A 14,707-nucleotide genomic window follows, 5' to 3' on the forward strand; every position below is an offset into this window, starting at 1 on the left:
TCACATGTGCAACAAGAGAAATTCGAGCAGTGTTGCTTGAAAACTGATTTTAAGGATGAATCGATCAACTAATTGATTAATCGACTGAGCGACTCATCGTTTCAGCCCTAAAAATATAACAGAGTATTGTGAAACAGTGTAAAATAATGTATATTATATGTAGCAGTGTTATAGTGATGCTTCAGTATATTGCACTGCAAACTACCTCAAGATAACACTGTTCCAATATTAACATTAGAGTCAGATGGTGAAATTTAAGATTTAAAAAAAACAACCATATTCTCATTGAATCCCAAAGTCTCACTCACTATAAAGCCTATATGCAATTCTATAGTGTAAGACTATTATTAGCTCATAACATAATCTCCTTAAAGGCAATTTTATTTCCATTCAAATGACAGAAATCAGCTCACTCGTGCTCACAACAGCTAACAAGAGGACCCACACCCTCCCAACCAGCCCGTCAGTGTTTGTAGCAGGATGCTCGGGCTGTGTAAGAGAACTTCAGACTCTAGAGGTCTCCATCCTTCAGCATCCCCTCATCATCCACCTATTCACCCCCCTCCTCCGCCTCCTCCTCCTCCTCTCTGGCATTTTGTGCAGCGGAGGAGGAAAGGAGGAGAGACTGCTGAGTAGGAGACAGAGGGGACCCTGAGACAACACGTCCCACGCCAGAGCCAGACAGCCAGGGAACTTTGATTTGACGCCAAGTAGCCTGCGATGAAAATGACGATGAAGAGAAAGAGCCACGTTTCTTGTTCTGCTTCTTCTTCTTCTTCTTGGGAGGTTTAGATGTGTCGGGCGTGTGCAACATATGATGTCCTTGGACTCATGTGCTCAATGAAGATTCCTTTATCTCTGATTTTGCTGCTGAATTCGCTGATGGTGCCGCGTCGTTGTGCCCGCACTTAGGTCAGCCGAATGAATGTGAAGGCAGTCTGAGCGCATTGTTTCCAAGCTCCGTTGCATATGGGATTTCCAGCCGTGATGTCTGCAATATTTCGCTCTTTGTTTCTGGGTAAGTCACTTCCCATTCCCCTTAAAAGATTATGAATTCATACAGAAAGCAGCGGAGCGTGTTCGACTGTCATTTGTCACTGAGGATGTGGACGCTGATGTCAGTCGTTATTATATTTCCAAAGATTTTTTTGTATGTGTGTGTGTGTGTGTGTGTGTGTGTGTGTGTACATTTTTATTTTTTAACGTCCTTAACACGTCTGCCAAATGTTTTCAGCACCGATTTGGGATGATGTCAGAATATATTTATTTCCGTTGATTTCCTATAGTCACTCGTGCACTTTATAATGCTGCATATGAGAAGAAATTGCTACATTTGCATGTATTTGAAACATGAAAAAGCACCAACCCTGTTTCCCAAAACCACAGCCTGCTGTACTTGGGGAGGAAAAATAGGAAAAATGAGAAGGGGATAAAAGTTCACCTGACCCCTCCCTTTAAATCTGCTACACAGATTTATCCAGCATGCACCTACAGTATATGTGCATGTGTTGACACCAGATTTTCAAAGGCATGGCTTCCTGCAGATAGACAAAATGCTTCATGCCATTTCAATGCAGGCAAAGAATTTAAAATGTAACACATGCAGAAACCACTGAAATTTTCCATATGCTGTTGTTTATTGTTTGGCCCAATTTAAAGTGTTGTGAAATGAAAACTAGTTCAGATTTATTTTCAAAGCAACATCATTTGTTTTTGAGTTTGAAATTAGACTTAAGTTAAAAAAGGTTAATTGATGATCATAAATGAAGGCTTCCTTTATCTACCAGCAGTGACAGCAATTGATGTTATCACCACCACTGATACTAATACCGACACTGCTGTTATTACGACTATTGCTGCAGCTATCACTGATATTACAGTAATGCAGTTAAAGCCTGGAGGAGATTCCAGGTACGGAGCTAAATGGAGGATTGGTTAATACCACTGTGACTCCGCTGACTGGAAGTTACTGTGAGACTGTGTGTAAAAATGACTTCCAGTAAGAGGTTTCACACTCATCATCTGCAGTAAAACGGAGGGAGGGGGAAACAGAAAACTCCTCGTTGGCTATAACTGGGGGAAAACAAGAGACCCCTGAGTTGAAGTCAGAGTGGTTTAGAGTGGTCATATGAGGAATAATGCAGCTTGACTGTTCTGGTTTGAGTCCAAAAGTCGTGCTCTCGTCTGCTTGCTGTTCATGTTGCAGTGTAGAGAAAAATCAAGACACCAGCATTTGTGTTTAACTTCTCATTTGATTCGTTTAGACATGCAACTGATGTTATTTGCTTCTGCTTGATGTGGCTTGTGCTGTGGGCTTGTAAATGCCTAAAGAGGTTGTTATCTTCAGCTCCCCATTATTCCGTTACTTCCATACTGTGGTGACCTCTCAGGGGAGCACCCTGCCCTTTGCCCAAAGCATTCTGGGAAAAGCTCCAGTTCCCCTGTGACCCCGAATAAGATAAGCAGCATAGAAAATGGAAAAATTGACATATTCTGTGGACCTTCAAACATGCTGACGTGTTAGGGGTTACACTGGTCTGCCAGTGAATCCAGAGTATGTGCTCAGTGGTGATGGTCACTGATCCTTGGTTTAACTAAAGGAGCTGACTCTGCATTGGACACTGCATACCAAGACATTTTTTTTGATTTACTTCATCAGTCTTCTTCAAGCCAGATACCAATGCCTTACTGATGATGATGATGATGATGATGATGATAATGATGTTGATGATGATAATAAAAACACAAGCAGTTCCTAACTGGCACAGTGGATCCAGCAATGGGAAGGCGTAAACTTAACACATTAAACGATACAATAGCACTTTATTCCCTAATAAAAATAATAATGATACACTTTTCTTAAATTAACCATCAGGCTATGCCAAGACTATTAAATGAGTTGTTGTTGCCATGGTGAGGCATTTTCTCCTTCCTCTGTCATGTCACAAGATATGACTGTATAAAATAATTCATGCGGCTGAAAAATGATATTAGGCTGGATGTCCAGCACAGTTGCAACCTGGGTCATGGATCTCTCATGCGGGAACAAAATATCTGCCAGTCAGCCAAAAGAGCAAGGAAATATATGTAGCTTTTCAGGCTAGGCTGCTCTGCTGTGCCAGACTGAAGGACATTTTCCCGAAGTTATAGCCTGTATTAATTCAAGATCAACACCGAGGCCAAGTAAAGAGAGGAAGTGGCTGTTTTATTATAAAAGAATCAATAGTCATTAATAGGGGCTCATTTCCTTTTTATTTGGTTTTGGCTTCGCAAGTCATGAGACATCCTTAATTTAATATGTGTTGGAGATGTAATATCCACTGTTCACATTACAGATAAGTAGCACAATTAATTGCCACCGGGACTTCTGTAGCTCCCTTCGGTAACCCTGCCGATTCAAAGTAAGAAACAGAACAAGGTCAAATAAAATAACTCGTGGTGCAGTGGTAGATCCAGCCAGGTAAAGGAGACTGGTGATGGATTGCTTATCTGTCCTCGCGCCAGGATTAAATGATTCTGAATGAGAGAATTTGAAAATGACTATCCAAGAAGTAATAACACAGTGTAAGTCACTTGACAGAAATGTAATTGGAAAGAATGAGCAGCTTCTCTCTGCGAGAGCCCAAACCCTGCACCCACACTTGGGGGAGTCTTATGTTCGCCTGAGCATCAGTCTGTAAGGACAATGCGACGTGAGTGATCATGGGAATGAAATTATCCCATGGAGTCTTAACACTAGTGTGTGTGTGTGTGTTGATGCATGTTTGTTTACATGCATGCTTTTGCTGTATACTGTGAGTAACAGTGAGAAGATGGCAGCGTCTATACACGCATGCTAGTGTTAGATGTAGATAAAGAGAGCAGTGGCTCCAAACAGAAATTCTGTCCCCATTCTATATTTAGCATGTCTGCCGGGGTAGGCAGAGGATCTCTGAAATGTGAAGATGACAGGAGCCTCCTGAGCCAGAGGTTATGAAGTGACATCTTGATGTGTTTGCGCCTGAATCACACTCCCACACACACCCAGGCACAGACTTCTGACATTCCTTCAAACCCAGAGACATTTCGATATTTGACGTCTAGTTACCATACATTAAGGTTTTGTTTTGATCTCCCTTTGACTCACATTATTCTTCAGCGTTATCATGAGGCATCCCCCGTGTTTATTCTCAGCTTTGAAAATATTTGTTTTTTGAGAGCATGTGATGAATTTGGCAGATCTGCTTTGCGGGAATACGAATTTGCAGGATATGTAAAGAATTTGTCAGTTAGGTGTGGAGGCTTGTGCAGTGTATTGAAGTCAACCTTCATCTCACATTGTAGAAGCATAAACTTTAAAATGACTTTCAGTCTCATCTCAGTTGGTGAATATTATTAATTTACAAAAGGTTTGTTTGATGAATGCGATGCAGACATAGCAACAAAATGTTCTCACACAGACGGAGCAAAGGGACAATGCAAAGCATCACAATAAACATACAGTATGTACTCAGGAATCAATATCCAGTAGATATTGCATTCAAGCTGTAGTACACAGTACAGTATAGCGGCAGCTGTTGAGGGAAAATAGCAAATAGCTAGCTGTGCATTGCTCCAGATAGTGAAATAACTTCCCTTCCACCTACAATGTCAGCTATTTGACATGCAGAACAAAGTGTAAACAGATTTCCATCAAGGGAGGATTGTATTACTCAAAGCAAAAGTGGCAAATCTGAATGGATCAGCAAGGGCAGAGCTCTGTGGAATACAAAACCTCGACCAAGGTTGACTGAAGAGGCCTGCAGATGAGTAAAGAGGTCCAGCCGTCCTCAAAACAATTGACCCATATCATTAACAAACACTGATTTGCCTTCCAAGCACTTTCCCCTTGATGTGTGCGGCCTCTGAATGACAGCGTGCTTCCCTGAATAACAATCCGTCCTCCTTCTGTACCTGAGGGATTCTTCATGTTTCATTGATTGTGGTGCTTTTAGTCAGAAGGTCTTTCTATTCTGTCGCAGCAAGCTGGTTGCCATGTTTGAAACGAGAGTGTTTGTAGGTAAAAGTGTACCTGCTTTGTAGAGTAAGTGCTTTTGTTCCTATGAGTGGAGGGTCGAGGTCGGCTGTGTTTTTATAGCAGCCCGAGACATCCAGAGTAAAAGAAATAAGAAATAAAGGCCACAGTGGTGGAATAGACGTGGCCTTTGCTGAATTCATCCGTTGTTTCTACAGTATTTCTTTGTCTGACTGTTCGTCATCCCCTTGGTGTGTTTCTGCCACACCCATAATTTCCAAGCTATCCACATGTTATTCTGTATGAACCTTTTGTCACTTACGTCTTGTGAAACAGATAAGGAAACAGTAAGACACATGCCTCGACAGAGCTGGGTTTGTGCAGTGTTTCTGACCTATAAACCCTCCCCCTTTTCATCCTTCACCGGGAAAATTACTGCCAGATTATTTTGGAACGTATGAACAGGAACTGCCTATTTCACTTTACTGCTAATCTTTGACAGATGTTCTGCAGAGGCTCACATTCACATTAACTGGAGCCACATGCGCAGTCCACACATGACAGTACACCACACCCGTGTGCTGTACTGCTGTACAGTACACAAACAATCAAAGACACAGACATTTGGAGCAGATAAACTAACACATGCATGTGACAGCTGCCTGCTGTTTTGTACAATTCATGAAGCATAAGATCATTTTTATTGATCAGAACTCAGACCCATGTGAGATCGAACTGAGATGAGGAACAAATCAAAGGAACACATTTCCATTGTTATGAAGGTGTTCCTGATATTTTAAAAACCTATCAATTTGGGAAAGACATTTATCAAGCAGCAATCCTGTCTCCAATAAATTATGTTTTATAATTCTAAATTGTAGCCGCACATACAATTTAATAGAGAAATCTGGTACTAGAAAGATGTTGACATAGGACATACCAGCAGAATGTTCACTGACAACATATTTGTCACATTTGTTTTCCTCGAACATCCACTCTTGCAATACAAAATCCACTCGAACTAAAATGCAATAAGAACCATATGTTTAGTTAGCAGTTGGTTAAGGTTTAGAAAAGGATGATTGTCTTGCTTAAATATTGAAAAAGTCAACAGTGACAAGACGCCACGTTAACTTCAAGTAACAAGGAAATGTTCTGACCACCGACCAACAAGCTCCATGCCGTAAATGTGTAGCATATCCTCTCTTGAAAATAAAAATAAAAAAAACGTTATGCAGGCAGTAATTAAGTTTTCTTACAGATTTTAGTTGATGATACAAATGAATAGTGTATGAATATAATTCGTAGTAGACAGAGTTCAAAGCAGAAATGCTGATCATTCCCTGTTTCCACACTCTCAAATGTGAGGATTTGTTGCCCTTTGTTTCTGTTTTATATGTAGGGTTAATGTCTTGGGGTGTGACTGGACTGACAAAACAGGCTATAGGCAAGGTGTCACCTTGGGCCCCAGGAAAATATGAATTGATAAATGAAAACAATAAACAAGAGATTACTTGAGAGGGAAAATTACTGGTAGTTGCAATCTCTTTATATTTACATTGATTTTGATAGATAGAAGGCTAATTATGGATGGAAATGTATTATTGTGTGACCACGAGACAGCAGTGACACTAGCACTCACCTTCCAACATAACCCTTCTCCCTTGAATCACTTGATCCTGCTGCGTCTTAATCGCCCACTAACTGGCCCTAGCAGAAATGCATTCAGTTTACCACATCATTAACAACAGGATTCGTTGGCTTTGCATTATTGCATCAGGAATGTGTGTTTTATACGACCATGTCCCAGGAGTCCAAAGAAAACGCAAATGAGATAAGACAATGCATGAAATAACAAGACAGCAGATTTAGCACATTACAATCAGCTATTCCAAAACTAAAACAGGTAGTCCTCTACCACCTTGTGTAGTTCTGACACTAACAGGTTACATTGGCCTCCAGTTCCCTGTAATCTCTACAGCCACGGCCATTTCCTCCAAAGGGAGGATTTCTGCCTTGTTTGCAGTAGAGAATAACCATGAAAGTCAATGAAGCAAGCACAATTACAGCTATTTTCTACGAAAATGTGAAGTGATTTGTTCCTCGTGAGCATAAATATTTTAATCAAGGTCTATCATTGTTTTATGTAAGCAGTGAGGAGATCAAAGAGTGAACAAAACGGTGAGATAAACAGCAGATGCTTTCGGCGAGTTGGCGCGTGGAATTGTCTCCCATTGATTCACCCCACTGAAGGTCTGTCCTGATATTAATTCTTTGCGGCTATTGACATTTGCTGGATATACAACTCCATCTATCACCAACCGAGTGCTCTTCGGGTGCAACAGCAAAGGTGATCAAAATTCATACATCTTGCTAAAACACCATTTAAAATGATTTGTTTATCAGTGGTGGGGGTTGAGATACTATCATCTCAGAGCCCTGTTGTGGTGCTTTCAAGTGCTTTCTGCCTTACTGGAAACTGGCAGCGCAGAATAAAGCTGGCATCCTTGTCTTCTCTAAGCAGAACATGCTTTTGATCTATGTTCTCTGTCTCTGAAACCAGGTATGTCTCTGTTTTGTGTGCAGCTGCTCAACGCAACTGTGCTGGAAAATAAACAGCTCAAAAAGCCAAATCCCCATTGCTGAGGTGTCGTTCACTTCCAAGGAGCTTAGCATAGTGCTTACATGAGTGACACAAAGGAGGAAGAAGCAAACTATTGATGAAACACTGACACAGAGCCAAGCAGCACAGGAGCGACATTGGTTGTGTTACAGTAGAGGTCGAGCCTGTGTGTGTGCTTAAAGGTTTCCCCTGTCACCTGGAAGCCTGTCAACATGAGCGAGGTTCAGCAAGGCCTGATCGCGCTGATTGCACGTCAAGTCAAGATGATGTGAAATCATTCTCTTTACTCAGCAGAGTGGACCTTTGATTGGACGCCACGGCGTTCTGGCTGCAGGTTCAAGTTGTGTGCTGAGCTTGACATTTTCATTGAGTGACAGAGTGTCAAAACCCCTGTAAACCATCTGCCAATAATTGATCATCTCTTACTAGTTGCTTAGCACTTTAATTGGTCGTGGGGTGCACCTGTCAGACTCCAACCTGTGCCGTGCCTCATCTCACACTGTGATTATTGATTATCATATCCAAATATCAACTTGGACATTCAAACAGCATCACGCTGCTGAAGTGAGAACCAGCAAGAGAATGCAGTTCACAGCAAAACTGTGACCGCAGGGAGTCCTCCCCGTAAACCTTAAAGCAAAAGATTGTTCATGCAGACAGAAAGAATTATGAAATGTACACGTATTTGATTTATTCCTGTACAATGCAGATGTACAAAATATTGACTTCTCTTTCATTCAGCTGTAATTCAATCTCCAGAATGAATTGCAGATAAATAATAGCAACTTGCCTTACACCACATAATGGCAACCCTGGCTGGGTTTTTTTTTTTTTTTTCCTCTTCTTCCTCCTCTCCCGCTTTTCCAATTGGGAGCTGACTGAATGAACAGGAGGAAATGTTCCACGTCGCTCTATTTAGACGCCTGCTGTTCCTTTCAATTTGAAACAGACTATTAGCCCAGCAAGCAGGACACTCCATTAGGTGTTTTGAACCCACATGCCACGTTGTCTCACTCCATTTCCTCTTTTGCTTGCCAGTCTTCCCTAAAGCGTTAGTGGCTTTAATCAGCAGAGGCCCTCCTGCCCTTCAGACATTTATCTTCAGCCGCTTTTGGTCGTCACCGAGCAGCCTGGAAAGACCTAAAGATGGATGGTGTTTGGAAGGGAGGGGAATTTGGTGGCCATTGATTAGAGTGCTGGAAGACAAAGTGGTTACCTGCACAAGACCTGAACACCATCTGGAGGATCCCCCCTCCACTCTTAGTGCATGATAGCTAAAGTCAGGACTCAGCCATCTGTCAAATTTAGATCTATACTGAGTGCAAGGGAAAAAAAGGAGACGAAAAAAATTCAGATCATGCCGTAACTTTAAATTGTAGGCTTAATCTGTTTATTGACTGTAATAAAACTTTGGCCTTTAAACCTCTGCAAGATATGCAATTCTGCTAATTAATTCTTTATAGGGATGAAATCCTTGGTCATCAGAACCTTACCTCATGTCAGTAGGAACTGTCAGAAGCAATAAGTTAGGTCCAGCCTTGGGTTGCCAGTGCTGCTCTCTTGCAGTGGATGTTGTGTGATGGATGGTTTAATTATCCAACCACAATGCAAGCCATTTGGTCTGTCATAGCACAGCGAAAAACATTGCAAACCTAATATAACTGATCAATTGCTAAGTTGTCCACAAATTAAGTATGTAATGCCACTGATTGTACTACAGCTCTCCTTTCAATATCTCATATTAAAGAGCACATGAGCCCTTTATCAGGCTAAAAGGTTGAGAAGTTTGTTTCCACAGAGATAAAGTTTCTTGTTCAGCAGCTCAGACTGTGGGTGTAAGTACAATATATATCACCAGAGCTGAAAAAAAGCTTTTTTTCCCCTCTTGTCCTCCCACCTCTTTTCCCCTTTCCCAGCAAAGAGGTTCGGAACAGATGGCACCACCACCTTGGTTTTTTCCAACTCGTTAGACTTGACTTGTTGATGGAACGGAGCCTTTACGCTATGCTGCCCATGCAGATGTGAAGCTGTACATTTTTTTTTTAATGTATCCACTGTCAGAAACTGCCCTGCAGTGAGGGTGGTAGCAGCCACCGCCGGAGGAAACCTACAGTGTGGATGCAACACTTTGATATTGTCTTTTTTTCCCCTTGGTAGGACTCATTTCCTTCATGATCATGAAGGTAGCGCCAGCTCTGCTTGGACATAAAGTGAAGGTGGAGTGTGCTTGTGCTTGTTACTGCCGCTTAAACACTCATATACACGTGCTCTCTGCAGCTGTAGGCAAGTGGTGCTCATGTGATTGTGTAAACTGACTGCAGTAATGGAGTGTACCTCAGAGACTAGCAAATTGATGCCAACAACTTTACAATCATAACGGCATGTTTCCTGCATTTGTTTTTGACATCCTCTCTGTTTCTGTTTAGCACACGCTTGTTTAGCCTGGCCCATCACGCAGCTTGTCAGACCCAACTTAAACAGCACCGCATCTCTTGTCGAGAGACAGACGGGGCCTTAGGACTGCATTCAAGATGCCTGTCATGGTTTGGCATTGTCTCCACACTGTCACACTTTAAAAAAAAAAAAAAAAAAAAAAAAAACTGTCTTATTGTGGTTGCTAGTTGAGGATAGTGATGTTCTTCAGTGTGTGAGCGGTGCAGCAGTGAGTGAAAACTGTGACACACCCAGAGCTTGACGTCTCTCTCAGAATTATTAAACATGAGGCTTTTTTGGACCTCACATTTTCTCTCAGCAGCAGACAAAAGTTTTATTTTGTGTGTCTTTCTTCAAGAGGGAAATCAAGAGTGTTAGCATTTGGCTTGATTTGCCTGTCTGGGGTCCAAAGAGCTGTGGAGGAGGAAATAGCAGAGTTTGCAAATTCAAGCTCTTAAAATAATTAAAGTTGGCATGATGACTCTGCTCTCTAGACGGGTCCAAGCTTAAAAAAAGACAGCTTTGGGAGTTACCCCACAGCAACAGCAAGTGGAGTTACACTCTGAAATTAGAAATAATGAAGGTTAGAATATGAAATGCACAGATAAGATGAAAAAGATGAAATAAAACGCATGATACGGTCACTGTGGAGTGAAATGAAGCTTTTGGCCACTGACCCATCATACCAGAAAACAAACATTTTTCCATTTAGGAGAGGGAGATGCTGTTTACTCTATTAACCTTTCTTCTCGGTTGCACTCTTGACATTGAACAATGTGGAAGAGGCCAACTCCTCACTGGCCCTTTTGCTAATGAGGCAATTAAGTCTATCCTGCCTTGGTTGAGCAAGCGGCCGAGAGAGCAAGGCAAGTCATCTGCTGTCTCAGCAAACACCAAGTATCTTAGCCGTGCTGCAGTCAGATTGCACAACAAGCCCGGCTCTGTTGTGGTGGTCGCCCAGTCGTTGTGCTTCTCCTTTGTCAGTGCAACCCTTAGCACAGCTGGAGATCACAGGCAGCATCAGGCTTTATTTATCCATGTGCGCTGAATCACAGCAAATGGAAATGGAAGAAAAACACTGAAATAAAATTATGTTTGCGCTCTGTTTGTGAAGCCATGGCGGATGGTAACTATGTAACACGGCTATTTGCACATTATTTCGAGGTAATACCAACAGCACGTAGAGCACTGTTTAGGGATCAAGTAGTGGTCTGTTATTCTTTCTCCCTTCATCACAGTCAATTTCAGAATAAAACCTGCCTGATGTGTTGTTTTAATGCTTCAGAAAAAATCACAGAATATCTCAGAAATTGGACTTAAAAATTATATTTCAGTGCTGCCTGACCCTGTTTAATTTCTTAACCTCTGTGTGTCCTGTTGACTTGAGTATGTACCTTGTTACCAGCCACGACAGCAGGGCAGATATTGTTTTACCTTGTGAGTCCGTGTGTCATCATAACAAAATGTGGTCCTGGAGACACGTACTGTTGCAGGTTTTCATTCGTCGGTCTGTTTGTGGACAACTTTTGTCACACATCATCGCAACTGTGCAGGATACAGTTACAAAACTTTACAGGTGTATAGTTGAGAACAAAATGAAAGCCGAAATCAAAGATGGGTGTAGTCCGACCCATGAGTATTGAGTACTCATGTAAGAATGTAGACAGGTGTGATCCCATCACAAGATGGTCTCTAGTTTCATTATGGTTTGATGCAGCTAAAGGAGTCATTGCTGGCAGCTAGACTGAGAGGATACTGGGCGACTTGTGGTGGACACTGTGGCTGGAGATTTACTGTAGGGTGCAGAGGAGAGGATTAAGGATGAAGCTCTGATCATGGTCCCACAAGACCCTTGAGAAAAACAAGGCTCTTCCTCTTGTTTTCACCTGTATTCTGAAAACTAGAGGACCAATCCACTATGAGTGGCAGAAAGAAAGAGAGCAATGTGAATGTACAACCGTGTGACTACATACTTGATTGAGTGGTTGTCAATGTGTGTGTTCATGTCTGGTTTTATCATCAGATCCCCTCTCTGACACATGTTTGAGGGAAAGCATGGAATTGCGATTGTCTCAAGAGCTTGCCAGGAGAACGCTGATTGCTGTAAAATGTGCTGACACTCAGCATCCATTAAAAAAAAACACACTCTTGTAACAATTGTTACCCAATTAAATGAGTTTGACAGCAATTAGCATGTTTCTTACCTCTTAGCCCACTGACTGGCTGCTATGAGCAGCTGCTGTGTCATACAAAAGGGGCCTGCATTAGGGCCTAAGTTAATGTGTTTAAGGGATGCACAATTCTAACGAGCGATAACGGAAGGCTTACGGCTGCTCAGAAGGGATTAGGGGACATAGTTGTCTGTCTTAAAGCTCAGGCTTAACCATCACACTCTTTTTTTTTTTTTTTTCCTCCTCCATCTCTCCTCCCTGGTAATGAATCGCCAGTGTTTCCTGACACACGAAAAAGAATGTCTCACTTGGCAGCGAACGAAGACGGCTGCTCATTAGCTGTGGAAAGGTATACCGAACCAGAAAGACAAGATGTCCGGACAGATTTGTTTGAAATCAATAACGGTCTTCTGAAGCTTCCTCTACAGTATGTGGCTGCCACAACTTACCAGACAAGATTCACAGGGGCTTACGTAGGCAGGCATAGGTGTGTTTGATCCACACAGAGATGCAGTATGTAGAAGAAGAAGAACAAAATGAGCACCGTGCCTCCTTTGAGCATCACCTTTCAGCCCTCTTGTGCAGGTTTCACTGTGCACTTTAACATATTTCCCTTTGCGATGTGACCGGATCAACATTGAGAGATTACCGCAGCTCGGTGTGTGAGACGCGGATGCCTCTGAAGTGGCAGGGCTGGAGAATGACAGAGCTACAGTTTTCAGTTACGGGACACTAAAGATGCATCGTGGCAAGGGCGGCAGAAAAAGTGCACTGTTAGCAATGGGCTGCACCACGTGTATTTGCTGCTGGCTAAAATGACTGTCATCGGACAGGACAGGGTACATGCCATGCAAAATATACTGAATAATACAGAAAGCCCCATCATCACACATATGCAGCTTTCTTTTTCATCATTCCAGACTTCACCCTTTCCTCCACATGTACTTGGGGCAGGGCTCTCATGACATGAGGAAATTATTATTATTATTATTCAATATTCAGCTCATATTCAGCTCAGACGCACAATACACTCTTTTACTCTTTTGTCGCATTTAGCATGTGCACCACTGTGTTATAGTGTTAGAGTCACAGTTTAATAAAAAACCAGGACAGATGATTCCACTTACCTCTGGCTCCATGTATAAACCAATGCTGTTGTTTATCTCAAGCTAAGAGCCCTCTTGTGAACATAAATAGACCTGGGTGCAGTTTTTCTGAAGCAATGTCAGTAGGGTTTTCACTCACCCCTGTGCTGCCCCTGTGAAGTGTATCAGGAGACCTTTTCATTGGCATGCAAGTTAGCACCGTCTTGTCGCCTGGTGACTGTACCACGCAGGGTCCTCAGGGAAATCATCAGGCAACGGCACTGGTACATTTTTGATTATGAAAGAAAGTTATTGTGTAGAGGCACATGCGACCTGGTTAGAGCACCGCCCACCCTGGTGTCTCCTTCATGTCCTTGCTTCACTTCTCTGTTGTCCTCTTCTTTAGCCAGACCAACTGCATATATAATAATAATCACCGCCATCAGTTGATCTCATAGAAGAGAGAGCAGTGGTTATAGGCGAGGGGGAGAACAGACATTTAACCTGCTCTGTCCAGTGGGTGGAAATTTGATGTATCATGGCGCACATTACCATCTGACTACATTAGCATAGCCAGCCGAACATAGGTTTTGAAAGCCCTCATTATTTTACATATCGATTTTTGCTTCACTTCACTTATAGCGGAGCTGAAGTAATCCCACTTATTGTTTATTTATCCTCTCCTCACAGCGTACAGCATTATATTTGATCAGAAGGGAGAAAAACAAACACAGTTTATATTTTTCAGACCCCTAGATGTTGTCTTTATTGCCATTGTTTGCCTGCATGGCATTGGAACGCAATAGAAGTATGAATGATGTTTCACTAGACTGACCAGCGTGGTCATTAATCCTAATATTTAGACTCTAGCCACCATCCACTCCCAGCCGCGGCTTGACTACAAGTAATCATAGCCATACACCCCCGTGTGTATTGTGCTTGCGGAAAAAACACTACAAGTGCAGAAGCTTAGTCCATCAATCTAAGAGGCCAGACATTTTTTTTCTCCAACCCTGTGTTGGAGGATTTTACATGTCGCACTGCCCACCCCCCATCCTGAGGGAGTATGTTCATGAGCCCTCTCTCTTACTGTCCTGTCTCTTCCAAATCCCCCTCTCCTTCCGATGAGACATGGGGCCCGAGCGGACGGAGCGTGTACGGTTCTCTGCCGCAGGGTCGTGATGGATGGCCACTCAGCTATACGCGCCTTGCTCACCAGAGGCCGGCCATATTTCTCCTTCACTGCCCGCGTAGACCTGCATCTACATGAGGACTGTCAGGGATGCTGCTTTCTGTGAGCTCAGCAGGATGGAGGAGGAGTATTTGATTATATGTAATGGAATTACAATAATCTGATTCCAAAAAAGATGACATCTGTAATCTGTTGCAGTTACTGTAAATA

The 14,707-nt window shown here is 42.5% G+C and overlaps 1 protein-coding gene across 1 annotated transcript in view; it reads left to right on the forward strand.

The window, feature by feature from the left end:
* The first annotated feature begins 544 nt into the window (after positions 1 to 544).
* Positions 545 to 14,707, forward strand: part of clmpb (CXADR like membrane protein b) — a 67,354-nt gene continuing 53,191 nt past the window's right edge. The window contains exon 1 of the mRNA XM_056373788.1: positions 545 to 1,018. Within this exon, the coding sequence (XP_056229763.1) occupies positions 970 to 1,018 (49 nt within the window). The 5' untranslated portion in view covers positions 545 to 969. The remainder of the gene's footprint in view (positions 1,019 to 14,707) is intronic.

Source organism: Seriola aureovittata, chromosome 4 (genome assembly GCF_021018895.1).
Source record: "Seriola aureovittata isolate HTS-2021-v1 ecotype China chromosome 4, ASM2101889v1, whole genome shotgun sequence".
Taxonomy (NCBI): Eukaryota; Metazoa; Chordata; class Actinopteri; order Carangiformes; family Carangidae; genus Seriola; species Seriola aureovittata.